A 17,529-nucleotide genomic window follows, 5' to 3' on the forward strand; every position below is an offset into this window, starting at 1 on the left:
AAAAAGTCCAAGAAAGGAAATGTTCCTTTTAGGCATGGAGTCACTCTCAACAAGGGTATGTCTCTCAAGACATGTGAGGAGATGGAGGGCATGAAGGATGGGCCCAGAGATTTACTGTCTCTTACAGTGAATTCGGCCAGGCCTTGTAACAAAGGATGGGCTAAACCCATGTGACTGATGTGTAGATCAATGTTTGGGTTCCACGCCATACAAATAGTGCCAATTGGGCAACAGGTTATGGGGTAAGTGAGCACATAAACTTAATGAGCCTAAAGCCCAATTCGAATTGGGCTTAAATTAGTTAATTAAAAGGAGGCAAGATCTGATTTGTAATCTGATTAGGATTAGCTGAAAGGATAAGATAAGTCTTATCCATTTAAGAGTGAGGATCCAAATATCAGATTTGAATCAAGAAACTCTCTCCTAATTAGATTAGGAGGCTAATCCAAAAAAAAAACTATAATTAAGGGTGAATTCCTCAGTTTTAACACACAACAACCTGCAAACTTCTCTCATATTCTTGCCATCCCTACGTAGTTTGATCTCCTCTTGTGGAATTGATCAATAAAGGTTCTTGATATTTTTTATTGTTTCTTGGTTGAATAAATAATCTAAAGTCATGCTCACCAACCCCTATTTGATTCTTGCTAAAAAAACTTGATTCTTGCTGAAGAGTTGTCCTGTTTATCCTACTTCATAACGCACTGTGTCATCTTCAGTGGAAGCAAGTTTTGGTCTTCTCCTTGGGTGTGAACATCTTATTAGGAGTTACTGCTACTTCGTATCAGGTATATCCCTCTCCTCCTGAATTATTTGAGATCTGATCTGGTTTTGGGTTCAAGATTGATCATTGAAAATGCAGTTTTCTAAAATAGGCAATGCGATTCTCGAATGGGAGAAAAAATATATTTTTGAAATTTTGCCCAATTAGGAAAGAGTATCTTGATCCAAATCTGATATTTGAATCTGAACTCTTGAATGGATAAGACTTATCTTATCCTTCAGCTAATCCTAATTAGCTTATAAATCAGATGATGCCCCTTTTAATTAACTAACTTAAGCCCAGTTCGAATTCAGATTTAGGCTCATTAAGCTTATGTGCTCACTTACTCCTTAACCTGCTACCCAATTGGCTCTTTTTGTATGGCGTGGAACCCTTACATCGACCGACACATCAGCCACATGGTTTCAACCCAGCCTTTATTACAAGGTCTGGCCGAATTCACTATAGAAGACAATGAACCTCTGAATCCATCACCATGGGCTCTTAATGGTCCCAACATTTATACTACATGGTTCTTGGATCCAACCACCTTATGAAAACCCAAGAACTATGGGCAGATGCAAGATTAGCCCATCAGGTATTACCCTCAATGGTCTTACACTTAACCTCTCAGCCCATAATGATCAAACATTGCCCGACAAGAGAGGACATCTCCCTCAATTGCAAGGTACAATGCTGCACTCTATACTCTATATAGAGTATTAAAACATTTTGCAAACATTTTGAAACCATAATTTATATATGTATATCTCTATATAAATATATTTTGAAAAAACAAATTTCAACGTTTGAAATCAACTATAGGCAGTTTAGGTTTCCATCAAAGAGAGTGCATTCCCCGATCATTCACTTTGTCCGACAAAGGGGCTGATCCTGTCACTATGATCACCCACTTAGGTGAATTCACGGACTGTCCCAACATACCTAGGTTTTTCCTCCCTATAAGGATCATATTGATTAACATATCAAAGACAGCCCAATCCGACACCTAGTGCAGTACTATAATCAAGTCTATGGGTCAACTGTAGCATTCCAATTTTGCCCATCTATCTCCAAGGTCCAGGGCAATACTAGAATTTGGTCCAGTTCAGGGTTTCAAGAAAACCCTCACTGCATGTACCTCGAGTCTCACCCTGGCAGTTGAGACAAGCCACCCTAACCAACTTGGCGACACATCAGTGTCAGCCTTAGCAATATAAATTTCCCCAAATCTATTCAACGGCTGTGAAGATTCTAAACTAACACGAATCTCATAAGTGTCCATTTTAAGGGTATTACATAGAAACATACCACAATGATATGAATCAATTATGTACTTTATTCATTTACAATAAATGTCAAAAGATACATCAATCTTATTGGAGATAAGGGCATAACTATCTAACATAACCCCCACCAGACCTGTAGAATTTGTTATTGGTTAAGTAGTAGGTCTACTCAAATCCACCCCAAAATTAATCCTTCCAAAAGCATATTTCTTTGCACACTTCATCAAATGACTACCTTTAATAATGGGCAAATTGCCTTTTTTATTAGTATATAGTCAAGTTTTTTTGTTTTTAGGAAAAGTTTTAGTAAATGGTTACACGAATGTGCCTAACATCCCATATAGGCAAGAGCCTACTACCCACTCCTATTACCCGTCTTTATTCTCCATTACAAACTTTTACCTTAAGAAGGCACCCCTAATAAGCCTAATAATGCTCCTATTTAATTAATGGATCAAACTTCTTATTTAATTATCTTTAATCCTTGTTTTGAAGGGATAAACATCGATCACTTTAGAATCAATGGTATCAACTTACATGTGGGTTCTATTTAAGATGTTTTATATAAAAATATACAATGGTTGTTGGTAATTGTTGTTGCCAAATCTAGGGCCAAGGGCAGCTTGGTCACTTCCAAGGTGAAGTAGCCAAGGGTCCAACCTACAAGACTCAAGAGACGTCATAGGCCCTAGGATATGGTCCCAAGGATGACAAATCGGATGGTCAAGTTAGCTGAGGGTTGTAGGACAGCTGAGATCACAATAAGCAAGAGAGCTAAAAGCTTAAGTATGTGTAAGAGATGATACCTTAGGCTATGGTGCCCTTTTATAGTTGGAGTCACCTAGGAGCCCAGCAATAGACGAGAGGTAATGGTCCCATGAATCAAGGTCATGAATGCAATTGTTACTAGGGTGAGCGCTTCGCGGCTGAGCGTTACCTCATCATTAATATGTAGGGAAAAAATCAATCTGAAATGGTAATGCCTATAGTAAATGTGGTTATAGTAATGACCCCTAGAAGTTACAGTAGTGCCCTTAGTCGAGGTCAAGATGATGAGATTGCCCTTGAGATGTGCCACGTGTTGTCATCTAACAGGGTGGTCAATTACACCCATATCACTTGCCCCCACTCGAAGTCGAGGTCAGGTTAAACGTATAGGCATTAATAGGGGTGGCAATGAGCCGAGCTTTTCACAAGTTGCTTGAGCTTGGCTCGTGAGGCTCGTGAGCCAAGCTCGAATATATATATATAGAGAGAGAGAGAGGGAGAGAGAGAATAATATATATAATAAAAATATTATAATTCTTAATTTTTTAAATATAAAATAAAAAATATTTTTTTATACATAATTTTTATTTTTATAGAATATTTTTCCTCAAATCAAGCTCAAGTCGAGTCGAGCTCGAGCTTATGAGTCTTTGACTAGAGCCTTATATAACCTTGGCAAGCCGAACTCAAGCCTCATACTATTCAGCTTGACTCGACATGAATCCACCCCTAGGCATCAACATTAGCCGATGGGAGCGAATGAAGCTTGATAATTTTCTAAGTTTTCAATCATCGGCAAAGAGTGTTGCTTGAGAGGTGCATTTATCTATTGGCAATAGTTTTTACCTGAGATAAGCAGATGCATCGGTTGGGTGGGGCCTAGCCCAATGAGTTTGGGCAAACCAGGACCAGGCCTCTTGGCATTGTTTAGTATTCCGAGGTCAGTGCTTCATGGTGGCCGTTGATGCGAGAAGTGGAGGCAACAAGTTGGTGACTGTTGGATGGAGAGAATTTGGACCATCCATTTTTCTTTAAAAGGAGATGAGAGGAGGAGAGGAAGCTCACCATTTGGTGATCGTGTTATTTCTTGGAGCTTCTAGACCACCTCGACTAGCATTCTACTCCCATTCATTTCTTTCAAGTCATCGTTTCTTCTCCATATTTAGGTAAAAATTCATCCTCGTCATGTCCACTTTGGATTCTAGGTGTGAAGCATATGAGATCCCTAATGAAACCCCACTTAGTAGTAGTTCCACGTCTCATGAGACTAGTACTGACTCTGAGATCTCCTCTCAGCCTTCTAGGGTGGAAGCTCTATAGAGGAGGGTTGCAACTCACTGGGCCAAGTGTGACTAGGGAAGTGAGTCTTCCATAGATGAAAATACCAGGTCAACAAGGTCGATGGGTGATGATCTTGGTGAATCCATAGGGGTGCCTTCAAGAGATGATGCTCCAGGTGGTGCCTTAGTGGTGTATCCGATGGATGAGGGAGGAGGAGAGGCCGGAGAAGAGGCCAAAGAAGGAGAGGATGAGGCCAAATGACAAGGTGTGAGGCATGAACGTCCACGTGCAATGATTTAGAAAGTGTCCTCGATCAAGAAGATATTATGAAACTCGCTGAGAAGGACTTTATACCCGAGAACTATAGGGGTAGAGTGCCTCGGGTTGGCAATAGGTTGTGCCAATGCAAGGAGGCTGAGGTGTGCATCCATGAGCACTACTTGCAGTTTGGCCTTCACTTTCCATTGCATCCCCTCATATCAGACCTATTGAACCAATACAGGATTTCTCTCCACTAGATTGCTCCTAATGTAGTCAGGACCATCACTATTGTCCTCATTGTGGCCCATAGCCAAACGGCTCCAATGATGGTGACCCTCTTTAGGAACCTATTTGCCTTGATGAAAAACCCTAAAGGCAAGGAGTTATGGTATTTTTAAGGCTGATAGGGTTAGATGGTGGATAACCCTTCATCTATACATGAATAGGACGTTCTTCTTCATGAAATGCCCTAAGGGTTGGCCCTTCAGATCCGACTAAGGAAACCCTGACAAAGTGGCTGAAAGGTTAAAACCACCTTGTAGTGTTGAGGAGAAGGTGTTGTTGAATAGGCTTCAGCTAAGCGGGATGATCCATGTCAGGCCCTTAATGGAAGAGGCCTTGGTGAAGGTTGGCCTTAGTCCTACCCCCCTCGGTAGGGAGAACTCCGTTGTTTGTTGCCATGTGAAATTTAGCTCTCATTTTTATTAACCAAGGTGGGAAAGTTCTAGAAGGTGATGCTTCTATAGTAAGCTACCAAGAAAGCAAGAACAATGAAAAAGGGGCTACAGTTGAAGGTACACCGAGGAGACATGCTGAAGACAAGGCTTCCAGGAAAAAGGATAAGGCTGATGCTGCTAAAAGAAGGTTGTTTCATAGAAGAGGCCCATTAAGGGGGCAAAGGACACCAATCCCCCAAAGATGATGTCTATGAAAGAGCATCAAAATAAAGGGCCCTATGCCACCGCCAGCCACTAGCTCATGTCATATCACAGCCCAACTGAGTTACCTCAGGACCAAGAGCCATTGATCTGATGGGCCATCTACCATCTTGCTTGGATAATAAAGGAAGTCGATAGCCTGTTGAAAGAGGGCATCAGTCGCCAACTGATTATGGGGATTGTCCATCATGGGGATCAACAGGAATGGATCTAGGAGTCACATCCCACTATCCAAGAGATGCTACTAGACAAGGTGATGGAGTTAAGTGTCGTACTTATGTGCTTCGACTAGTACTTTTGTTGACCCTTAATTCTAACTTGCTTGTTTTGTAAATGACTTTAGTCTCCATGGGCCTCTATGACAAGATAGAGGTCCAGTTCCAAACACTGAAGAAAGTATGGGCCCAATAAGGAGTGGTTGAAGTGTGAGGCTGCTAAGGCCTAGGCATAACTACAAGATGCATGGGATGAGGCCAAGGCCAAAGTGCAAAGTGCTAAGGAGAAAGTGTGGGATGCTAAGAAGCACCAAAAGAAAGTTGAGGCTGAAGTTTCCACAAAGGATGACCTTATTAAGGAGCTGAAGGTAGCCATCCGATCCATGGAAAGGAAGCTTGAGGAGGCCTCGACCAAGACAATTGAGGAATATAAGGCCTTGATGAAGTACAAGAAGGAGTTGGCTGACTTCAGCAATATATTGTACCTGGAGGGGATGGAGGAATACAAGGTCCAGGTGTTGAAAGTTGTTCTAAACTTCGATGTTGACAAGTTATCCCCTTTCACCACCACTAGGGAGGACGAGGCCCAGAAGACGACTGAAGTGGTGGGCACCATTGAGGTCGACGCACGAACAAAGATCCAAGATGATAATGCTCTCCCTTAAGCTGACGAGCAAGAGGTCACTATGGTGGAGACCAAAAGGCAGACTGGAGAGGCTCAGTCATGATAGGATGATGAGATATGTTGGAATACCATTGGCATCGATCGCATTTATAGACTAGCTGAGTCACATCCTTTCTCATGGAAGGCCAGTAGTATCCTTGTCTAAGTTTCTTTTGTGCGAGGGCCCTACCCCCTGATGGTTGCCATAGAGGCATTCATATATCTCCCTTAGGACATAGTTCCCCTTGTCTGGAAGTAAGCATCCAAGGTAGGGCAATGTGAAAAATCTCCTAAATAGCTTGTCCTATAATAAATCATACTGAGTTGATTGCATCTAACTTTTTTAGCTTTATTCTTGTCTTCAGGTAGCTACTCGTGCCATAGGTAGGTGAGGATTAGGTCCATCCAATTGGGTTCAGTCTGAATTGGGCACACCAGCTTCTCCTCAATGCTCAGGTGTGCCAATTCTTCTACATAAATAGTTTGGCTGAGGTCCGTCCCCTTAGAGCTGGCAAGCTTGGAAAGGGCGTTGGCCCGGGCATTATTTGTGCAAGGTACTTGATGTAGAGTGCTTCGTCACCTATCGATAGGTACAAGTTGAGCTTTTCCCCTGAGTTTTGTTGACTCAATAGTGGTGGTTATGTTAGATATGTCTTCAACTCATTAAAGGATTTCTAACAATCTTCTATCCACCAGAAGTCTTTCAGATTCTTGATGGCCCAGAAGAAGGGTAGGCACTTGTTGACCGATCGAGACATGAATCAGTTGATATGCAGTTTGTGCATTTCTGGGTCTCCTTGACTGGCTGCGAAGGTTCCATGTTGATGATGGCCTGAATTTTGTTAGGATTAGGCTTAATACCTTGTTGGGTGAATATGAAGCTATGGAACTTACCTGAGGTCACCCTAAAGGCACACTTTGTAGTGTTCAATTTCATCTTGTATTTCTATAGTACACCAAAGATCTCATTGAGGTTGGTGATGTCTTGGTTAGCCTTAAGACTCTTAACAACCATGTCATCAACATAGGCCTTGACATTATGGCAAATTTATTCTTTGAATACCTTATTTACTAGTCTCTAATAGGTGGCACCAACATTTTTTAGTCTAAATGGCATCACTTTGTAGTAGTAGGTGACGTACTTAGTGATAAAAGACTATTTTCTCCATCATCGGGGTGCATCCTGATCTAATTATAACCCGAGAAGACATCCATGAAGGTAAGGAGTTCATATCCCAAGGTGGTGTAGATGAGATGGTCTGTACTTGGTAAGGTAAAGCTATTTTTGGGGTAAGCCTTATTAAGGTCTATAAGATCAATACATATGCTTCATTTCTCATTAGCCTTCCTAACCATAACCACATTAGATAGCCATTCAGGTTAATGTACCTCTCTTATGAAGTCAACATTGAGTAACTTGTCCACCTCCTCTCTAATCGCTTTCCAATGTTCTAGTGCAAAAGTCTTCTTCTTTTGCTAAACTGTCTTACAGCTCAGGTCCACACTTAGCCTATGAGTAATGACCAAATGTTCAATTCCTAGAATATTAGTGACAAACCAAGAAAAAACGTCAGTGTTGGCTTTGAAGAAACTTGCCAATTCGGAAAGGGTGCCTTAAGGGAGGAGAGACCCAACTTGTATAGTTTTTCTAGCCTAGCTTCATCTAGGGGAACGGTGATGAGATCTTCCAAAGGTTAACCTCGGTCGGCATGTTCACCCTTGAGGTCAAGCCCTTCTACCGACAAGGCTTCCTTATTTTTGCTTTTTAGCGCCACAACATAGCATTGTCTGGTAGCCTATTGGTTATCTCAAACTAATCCAACACTACATTCCATGGGGAACTTCATAGCAAGGTGGTACGATCGTACCACCACCAAGGCATGGAGGGTCGATTAGTCGAGGATCACATTGTATGATGAGCCGTGTTTGCTTACCAAGAACTCGGTCATTCGGGTGATGTGTTAAGGCTCCGTCCCTACCATAGGAGGCATGGTGATCTTCCCTTCTAGTTTTACGGCTACCCTAGACAAATCAACTTGCACCTTCTAGAAGTCTTCATAGAACAAGATATCGACTAGGGAGCTATTGTCTATAAAAATCCTTCTAACCTCATAGTTGGAAATTATCAAAGAGACCACCAGTGCATCATCATGAGGAGCATAGACCCCTCTCAAGTCATCGTCAAAGAAGGTGATGACATCTTCCGACTTTTGTTTCTTTGGCGACCTATATTCAACTTGTAGTTATTGAGCATAGGTCTTCTGGGCAGAGGTGCTTTTACCTCCTAATGTTGATCCACCTAAAATTACATTAATGAACCCTGTAAGGGGTCAATTAGCTTCAGGGTTGGCTGAGGTCAAGGCTAACCCTGACGGGATCACACCATTGACGCAATCTTTCAAATATCCCTGTCAGATAAGGGACTCTATCTCATTCTTCAGCTCATAGCAATCTTTTATGTTGTTGTCTGTGCTATGGTGGTACTTGCAAAACTTTTTTTGATTGCCCCTCCTAGGGTTCTTTTTTAGCTTGGCCAACCACTTCATATACTCCTATTTGCCAATCTACATGAGGATATAGGTTCAGGAGGTTTTGAATGTCGGCGACTTCTTCTCTTTGTTCTGTTGCTTGGGCCATTGGCAAACTTGTTTCTATCTTTTCTTTCATTGTCTGAGGTCTCTGACATCAACGGACGCTGGCTAGCTTTGATCTCTTGAGCGTTGATGTACTTTTGTACTCTCTGAAGAAACCCAGCCTTGTTGCGAGGCAGTTTCTTAAAGATGGACCAGCAGAAGGGAAACGCACGAAAGTCATTGATGGTGGTAGCCATGGACACTGATGGGTCAAGGTCTTTTTGACTTCATGCTCCTCTTCGTTGAAGCAATGCATATAACTCCAAAGAGATTCTACAGATTTTTGTTTCATCGCCATGAAGGCAATCACAATCTTTTGGTACCGTTGACTACTTACAAAATATGCCAAGAGGAGATCCGTGAGCAAGTCTCTAGAACTGATGGACCGTGGGGCGAGGCCCAAGAACCATCTTCGAGAAGCCCCTTTGAACGTAGCCTTGAATGCCCTATTTATCAGGGCATTGGAGTACCTGTGTAGGACGAAACAAAATGACAACAATAGGTCCTTTTACCCATTTTCAAATTACAATATACGAGGTTGAGTTGATAGGTTAGTTTTTTGTAAAATATATACTTTATTAGAGGAAACCAAAAGGATAATGAGAATAATCATGGTAAACAATGATTACCAGTTCTACGTTTGAATTACATGTATAATGCATGGGTTACTTCTTTGTAGTTAGTACCCATATGGCAACATTGGGACTTAAGAGTGTAATTATGTCCATTCTATTTTAATTTCTATTTTAGTTCCATGATGCCTATGACCTGGCATGATTTTGAGCCGGTTCAACCCTATACAATTGTATGGGTTGATGGATCATGCCAGGCTTGGAGTTTCAGGTCAGTAGGCTGGGCCGACATGGCCTACAAGCTCGCAAGGGTTGCACTTGGCCCGTCTGAAGAACTAGCTGCTAGACACCCCCCCCCCCGCCCCAATAGCTAGTTTCAACTTTTCGGGGGGGGGGGTTTATAGAAATACCCTATATAGAGGGATATTTTGTATTTTGGCTTTGGGGAAGATAAAATACCAATATTGCCCCCCATAATAACTATATAACAACTAGTTTAGGGGGTATTTAGGTAAAGTGATAAATGTCTTTATAATGACCAAAATACCCCTCATAACAACTAAAAATTAGCTAGCTTTTAAGGTATTTTGGGGAATTAAATTATTTTCAATTCCTATAAATAGCCATATCCTCCACCATTATCATCATACCAATCACCAATTCTCATACTCTCTTATACTCTTTCAAATATCAATCTCTTCCCATACATCATACTCTCACATATACTCTCATATTCTCTTTACTCTCCAATTCTCAACTTGATTCAAGTTTTAACAAGAAGACTTGTTCAAGTATCTTAAGTTAGCAATTTGGAAAACACTTGCTTGATCTCATCCTGCATGGCACCGATTTGTGTCAAGATGTCCACTTAGAAGCGATCTTCTAGAGATAAAGGGATCTCATCTTGATGGTGGTTTGAGAAAGGGCATGGTGGTTTGAGAAAACTCTGAGTTAATTGGATCTTGGTTTCTGTGAGCCCGACAGTTGTTGAGATGCTCACGAAGGTCAGAGACTTGGGGAGGAAAAGCACGACATCGATCAGTTCCTTGTTGGTGAGGAGGGATGTGGTGGCCAGCACGTTCATCCTCATTTCTGTTGTGGTTGGAGGCTACTTGGTCTATTGGGCGCCCTCTACGGTCATCCAAGACACTGTGATGGCAGGAGGCTTCACGTTCGATGCCTCAACACGAGTAATGCCCAAAGGAGTTAGTGTGGCATCGGCTTTCTCAACAGCTGATGCTTCCTAATTCTGAAGGGCTCCTCTCCAGCCTGCCCTCCTAACTGTTGGTTGATGGAGAGGTGGGAAGATCTCCTACCATGGTGATCCTACACGTCAATGGATCGGCCATTCTATGGAAGGCCTCCTGCTAGGTGCTATAGGTTGTTAAGCTAATTAGCCAAGTAGTCCAATCATTTGAGCACTACGTTAAACCGATCCTGCATGACCAAATTTTGATGAGAAACAAGGATGTTGTCCTAGTGATCAGCTATTTGTTGCAAGTGTTAAAGGTAGAGTGTTAGTGGGAAGTCTTTGGTAAATCATTCCCACGGACGGCACTAGTTATTGCTACCAAATTTGGGGTTGAACGAAACTTGGTCACTTCAAAGGTGAAGTAGTTGAAGGTCCCACTTACAAGAGTCATTAGAGGCCCTAGGATGTGGTCCCAGGGACAACGACTTTGACAGTCAAGTTAGCCGAGGGTTGTAGGATAGCCAAGGTGAAATGAAAGCTTAAGTATGACTTTGACAGTCAAGTTAGTTAGCCGAGGATTGTAGGATAGCCAAGGTCACGATAAGCAAGAGAGGTGAAAGCTTAAGTATGAATAAGAGATGATACCTTTGACTATGATGCCCTTTTATAGTTGGAGTTGCCCAAGAGCCCAATAGTGGGCAAGAGGTAATGGTCCCTTGAATCAAGGTCATGAATAGGACTTTTACTGGGGTGAGAGGTCAGCGACTGAATCGTTAATACACGAGGAGAGAATCAGACCATATAATAAATGCAGTTACAGTTATCACCCCTAGAAGTTATAGTTGTGCCCTTAGATGAGGTTGAGATGATGAAATTGCCCTTGGGATGAGTTGGTAAGCACCTCTTCAGGCATGGCACGAATGACTGAATTTCTCCCGGCAAGAGTGCTTACCATTGCATTGTCATTAGTCTTGAATGATACCCATTCGAAGCCATTCTCTCCAGCTTGTATAGCTATGGCAAAGTTTTGTGGAAGTATCAAGAGTTGATCACGACGAAGCTGGTCATTGTAGACTGTTTGTCCAGAGTTATCAATAACTTGAAACCGAGCATCTCCACTAAGAACATAGATGATGCCGTGTGCATTGATGTTCCAGTGAGGGGACAACATAGCATTCTGTGCAAATTACCGAGGCCACAATTCAACAATTAATTAATGCAACTAATTAAGAAGAAGAAAAACACACACATACGATAGAGTGATCAGTAATGAAAAAGAGAGAGGGAGAAGCTTATTGTAACCTGGTAGAGAGTTCCTCTCTCAGCACTGAGTTGGAGGGTCTGGAGAATTGGGAGGTTTTGACTATTGAGGACGGTGACTCGTCCTCCATATGGACTGTAGAAATCAGCAAGCTTCGGTTTTTCAATGTTCTGTCTCCTTGTTTCACGAATCTGACCTTCTGATGCTGATCCTGGAATCTCCGGCTTCTATCCTCTTCTTCTTCTTCTTTGGATTGTTGAGATTGCTGGAAGGATTGAAATGTTTCGGGGCAACCAGGAATGGATAACCCTAAAACTCCCTTCCCTGTGCATGGATCAGAGGCTCATTAGTCACAGCATATGAAAGTATGGATTCGAAACTGGAATAGTAACGAAGATGCATATGGTTTTAAATCAGCAGGAAGAGATGGAGATAGCTTGCCTTCAACAATAGATATGAGCCTGTGTGCATTGTAATACGAGGGCAAAGAGGGGCCCTTGGGTTGGATAGTAACACGAGAAGCAGCAACACCAGCACACTGAAATTGGTTGTCGTTTTCGTCCCATTCCTCAACGAAACCAGCCTCGGCCTCTCTCCGGCGAGTAGGTTCGAGGGCGTCCAACTTCTCAACTCGGCACCTGTTTTGTTCTCTGCCCCTGGACCGGCGTTGTGTTGGGGACTGGCCTTGCCATTGTCGCTGCCACGTCTGAGCTAGCTAAACAAACATGACACAATACAAGAAGGCAAAGACAAACAGAAAACAGAGAAGACATGGCCATTGTGTACAAGTTGTTGAGACGGGAAAGAGATTCTCTACTGATTAATTGAGGTGAAGCGGCGAGAGGAATGGTTGGGTATTTATAGTAGGAATAAATGGATTAGTGTTTGACACCTTTCAGGTGATCACAGTGAGGCTGTTCAGGCACTCACCACACCATGCTTGTCACTACAGTATTGTGTGAACACATAGTAATAAATTTGATCAGGGCAGGTTCTAGGTGGCGGTGTCCTTCAAGCAACTGTAACCCACTCAGCTTGAAAGTCATTGGACTATTAATTCACCCTGATTATCTTTATACAATGACACGGCTACGGTGTCTTGAATTTGAATGCAAGTGGGTATACAAAAATCCCTTCGAACACTGGCTTTTTATGGATTATTCGGAAAGTATTTTTATTGCTGTTTGCAGTTAAAAACTCACCATCAATTTTTAGCATTTCTCTTAAATTCACCACAATTTTTCAAAAGTCTAAGTTAAAATGACTAATAATCATTTCAACCTTCATAGAAAAATATAAAATATATACATATATTTTAATATTTAAATATGAAAAAAAAGTTTAAAAAATATTTTCAAATATAAAAATACAGAAATTATAAAAAAATAAAAAATTATAGAAATTTCACACAAAATAAAAAATTATTTTCAAATTATAGAAACTATAGAAATTAAAAAACAAAATCAGAAAATAAAAATTATAAAAAAACATCAAAATTTATAGAAAAACACAGAAATTGCAAATAAATAACAAAAAATACAGGAAATTTTATAGATGGTAGAAAATAGAAAAACGTAAAAAACAGAAATTATAAAAACATTAAAAATTATAACAAAATACTAAAAATGTACAAAAATGAGAAAGACCCTTTTTCTTCTAACTCGCCATTCAAGAGTGATTTGGTCATAAAAATTGTTATTTATGCTGACATGGACACCTCTTTTAAGAAACATTAACGGTGCACTAACAGAAGATGAGTTTTGGAAAATAAAAACTAGCTGACATGGTGAATTTTAGACGTTTTGAAAAGTTGTGGTGAGTTTAAGAGAAATGTTGATAGCTCATGGTGAGTTTTAGACAATTTCCCTAAATAATTAACTAGCCGAGGGGGCCTTCGAAATGAAATTGTAACATTGTTATTTTCTACATTAAAAAATATAATGGTTTCTCAATAAGAAACTTGCAATTATAAATACTCAAGTCTTAAAACTAATATAAAGACTTAAAAGAGATCATCATTTATTCATTTTTTGAATATTGCTTCAACAAAGCATCTCATATAAAAGAACACGATCATATAGTGATAGTTCTGAGTTCTACTTCATAGCTATCCTTTGTTTCACATCAAGAACTCCCAGTTGACCCGGACGGTAGGACCATTCGCCCTAGGAACTGTCCAAGCAACCAGTTTTGTTTTACCCCAAACTCGATCCCTGGCCAAAAATCATTGAATCAATCAATGACATGTTGACTTGGGCAATTGAACCATCGACATATCGACTCGTTCAACTATTTTTTGCCATTTTTTATTTTTTTATTTTTGTTGTTAGAACGGGCCATCCGTTCAAACTGGACGGTCGAACTGTCGACTTGGAAACCAGTGGCCAAAATGGTTCTATTTTTGAGTCGTTTTTTCTAGATGTTAATAATTAGGCAAAATAAATTTATAGTCATAGTCATGGGAAGGGTGGACATTACAAGGGATTCCAAAACCTTGAAAGATAAATCCAAATTGATCTTAAACACGGAAAAAAATTGGTGGTAAACCCACCAAATTGGAAAAACCAAAGAAAAAAATCAGAAAGTCAAGTCTAAATTTCCGCTTTGAGATGGAGCTAAACATACTTGCAATCAAAGAAAGAGACAAAACATATCATCTTATAAGAAAATAAAAGAAAAAAACATTGTAAAAGAAAACCCAAAGATAAAACAAAAGGGAAGATATAAAATGGCAATAAACCCTAGACCATTTTGGAGGATCTTGAAGAAGAAAAAAAAAAAACCAAAGCAAAAAATGAAAAAAAAGGAACATGTCGTACACACTCAAATAAAGCTCACAATAGAAGAAACATTTGAATAGTGAAAATCCAAAAGCATAAAAACCATGGTTTTTTAACCGCTATTGACTCGGACAGACGAACATTTCAACCCAGGAACCATCTAGGCAATCGGATCCGTTTTACCCCAATCCCAGTCCCTGGCCAAAAGCTGTTGAATCAGTTAATGACCTATTGACCCAAGTGGTCAAACCATCCACCCGTTGACCCATTCAATAGTTTTTGGCTGTTTTTTATTTTTTTAATTTTTGTTGTCAAAACAGGTTGTCCATTCGAATTGGATGGTTGAATCGTCAACCAAAAAACCGATGCTGAAAACGGTTCTGTTTTTGGGTCATATTAGTCACACGCTCGAATGACATAACACATATGATACTACTTAATAGACCTCACAGACTCAATTTTTTGCTTGTAACTTTTGTTGTTAGAACGGGCTATCCGTTTGAACCATTGACCAGAAAACTGGTGGCCAAAACGATTCCATAATTTTTTGCTCGTAATTTTTATTGTCAGAACGGGTCATCCATTCAAACCAGGCGGTCAAACCGTAAACCCAAAAACCGGGTGGCAGATAAGATATATAAGATTCCTTATATTTGTCTTATAATTTGAGAATTTTCAATGAAAAATCTGATATATATATATATATATATATATTAAATAAATTAATATATATATTATAATCGGATTCATCGAGTCAGACCCAACCGGGTCCTTCATATTTCCTGTTGTGTCAATTCCAATTCTATGGACCCATTGACAGCCCTAACTAATACAGAAAGTACTCATATGTTTTACTTTTCTCTAAATAAGCTTCATCATCCCTTCAACGACTATTGGATCACCTTTTTCATTCTAACAAGTTCCTGTCATTCTTCTTCCTTATTGTCATATTTTTGTTTTTAACTACTTTTCTTCAAAATGATAATAGGCTTATAGGCTTACTCTAGAAACCTTCCTTTAGGATTTAGGAACAAATGGATAATTCAACACTTCCCTTTATGGATATGTACTGTAGTTTTTTTTTTTTTTTTGAGAAATATCATGCATATTATGAAAATTGAATACTATATGACCATATACAAATGTATCCCTACAAAACCAGCAACTGTAAAAGGGAAAATAAAAAATAAAAAAATTAAGAGCTGAACATCTTTGTGTCATTTAATGATTCCATACTCTCGGCTATTGATATTTGTTTTAGAAGATATTATATTGTTGACCTATTTCAATAGAAACATTTTTTATCAGACTTAAAACAAGGCATGGTCTAAGAGACCAACCCTTACCAACACAACAAGAAAAGGTCTACTTGGGAATGATGTAGGCTTGATAGTTTAGCCCAATTTACTCCCTAGGAAGAATAGCCAATATAAGGGTGTTAATTTTGTGTTTTGCTCATGGTTTTTCCCTGTGTTTATTATTAATATCTTTACCAATTGAATTCATATTTAACCTAAAAAATGGGGTTTACCCTTATAAGTTATTTACAAGGGTGCACTTATCCAGGTAAGTACATTTATCCATTTTCTTTTATTTCTCATGTAAATAAGGAAATGACCATTTTAGCCATAAAAATCCATTATTAAAAAGGGCATCTTTATCCCATTCAAGTATTGGCAACTTTCCCCCTAGGTGGGAAAGTTATTTACCCACCTAGGAGATGAGTATCACTGATACACAGGAAAATAAACTTTCCTTGGTCTCCACATAAATCTGAAAAAAGAACATAGGATTCTTGGTCAATGGGAACCAAAATCCCATTGACCAACTTTCCCCCCTCTCAAAATCCAAAAAAAAGAACGCCCCCCCTAATACAACACTATCTAAATAAAATAAAATAAATAAAAAAGTAATTATGTGGATACCAATGAAGGCAAACATGGTGGTGCTAGTTATTCTTGGAATTAGTACTTTGGCATTACAACTAGATCTAAAAATTTGATAAATTTATGGTTTGTAGGTCGTCCGCCATTAGTTATATTTAAGATGGGTTATCCATGTGGTTTTGCCTATAGCTTAGAACCTTACAAATGGAAAGCCAACAAGAGTGAGAGTACACTATTACTCTTTTTTTTAAGAAAAGTATTTATTACAAACAACAATAGAAATAAAAAAGCATATACAAGCCAAGGAACCATTTATATTAGGATACATCATCCTAATAAATTTGTCTACCTATTTAAGTTCCTAGTTCAAAACTAAGCTAGCACTAGCTAGGAATATCCATACTCTATAGATGAGCATATACAAGCCAAGGAACCATTTATATATGGATACATCATCCTAATAAATTTGTCTACCTATTTAAGTTCCTAGTTCAAAACTAAGCTAGCACTAGCTAGGAATATCCATACTCTATAGATGAGCATATCCTTGGTTAAAACACTTGCCTAATGTTGCCGCCATAAAATGAAAGCTATTTTTTCTATGGTGTGTGAGTTTTCCAAATGATTTTATATAGGAACACCATGCAAATACATGGTTCTTCAAAGGAAGAATAAGTTGCATGCATATAGAACAAGATGGTGATACATATCATCTTATTTGCACTTGATGTGATCCATCTATCCTAGAAATGTTTATGATACTACTACTATCCACCTTAAGTTTTTAATATTTTAGGAAGTTGTTTAGTAAGCACTAGAATCTATTACACAAATATATTGCCCAGTGACAGAACCTCTACATCTACTCTTTTAAAGACCTTCATCCCAACAACAACAAACCCCTTCTAATTGCTAATACATGCACCTAGTGTTGAGTATTTCATAAGCTGCAAGTAATATAAGCTGAAACACAGAACTTAGGAACTAGAATTCTAAATATCAAGACATATATATATGTGGCTTTAC

The 17,529-nt window shown here is 39.4% G+C and overlaps 1 protein-coding gene across 1 annotated transcript in view; it reads right to left on the bottom strand.

Annotated features, from left to right (window-relative positions):
- Positions 1–11,426: 11,426 nt before the first annotated feature.
- Positions 11,427–17,529, bottom strand: part of LOC148846298 (11S globulin seed storage protein Ana o 2.0101-like) — a 53,382-nt gene continuing 47,279 nt past the window's right edge. Inside the window, exons 5-7 of the mRNA XM_088955958.1 lie at positions 12,279–12,552; positions 11,879–12,048; positions 11,427–11,753 (exon numbers count right to left, since the gene is read on the bottom strand). Coding sequence (XP_088812084.1) covers positions 11,427–11,753; positions 11,879–12,048; positions 12,279–12,552 — 771 coding nt within the window. The remainder of the gene's footprint in view (positions 11,754–11,878; positions 12,049–12,278; positions 12,553–17,529) is intronic.

The sequence above is a fragment of the Nelumbo lutea genome, chromosome 7 (genome assembly GCF_056320005.1).
Source record: "Nelumbo lutea isolate HS-2025 chromosome 7, American lotus-T2T, whole genome shotgun sequence".
Classification (NCBI taxonomy): domain Eukaryota; kingdom Viridiplantae; phylum Streptophyta; class Magnoliopsida; order Proteales; family Nelumbonaceae; genus Nelumbo; species Nelumbo lutea.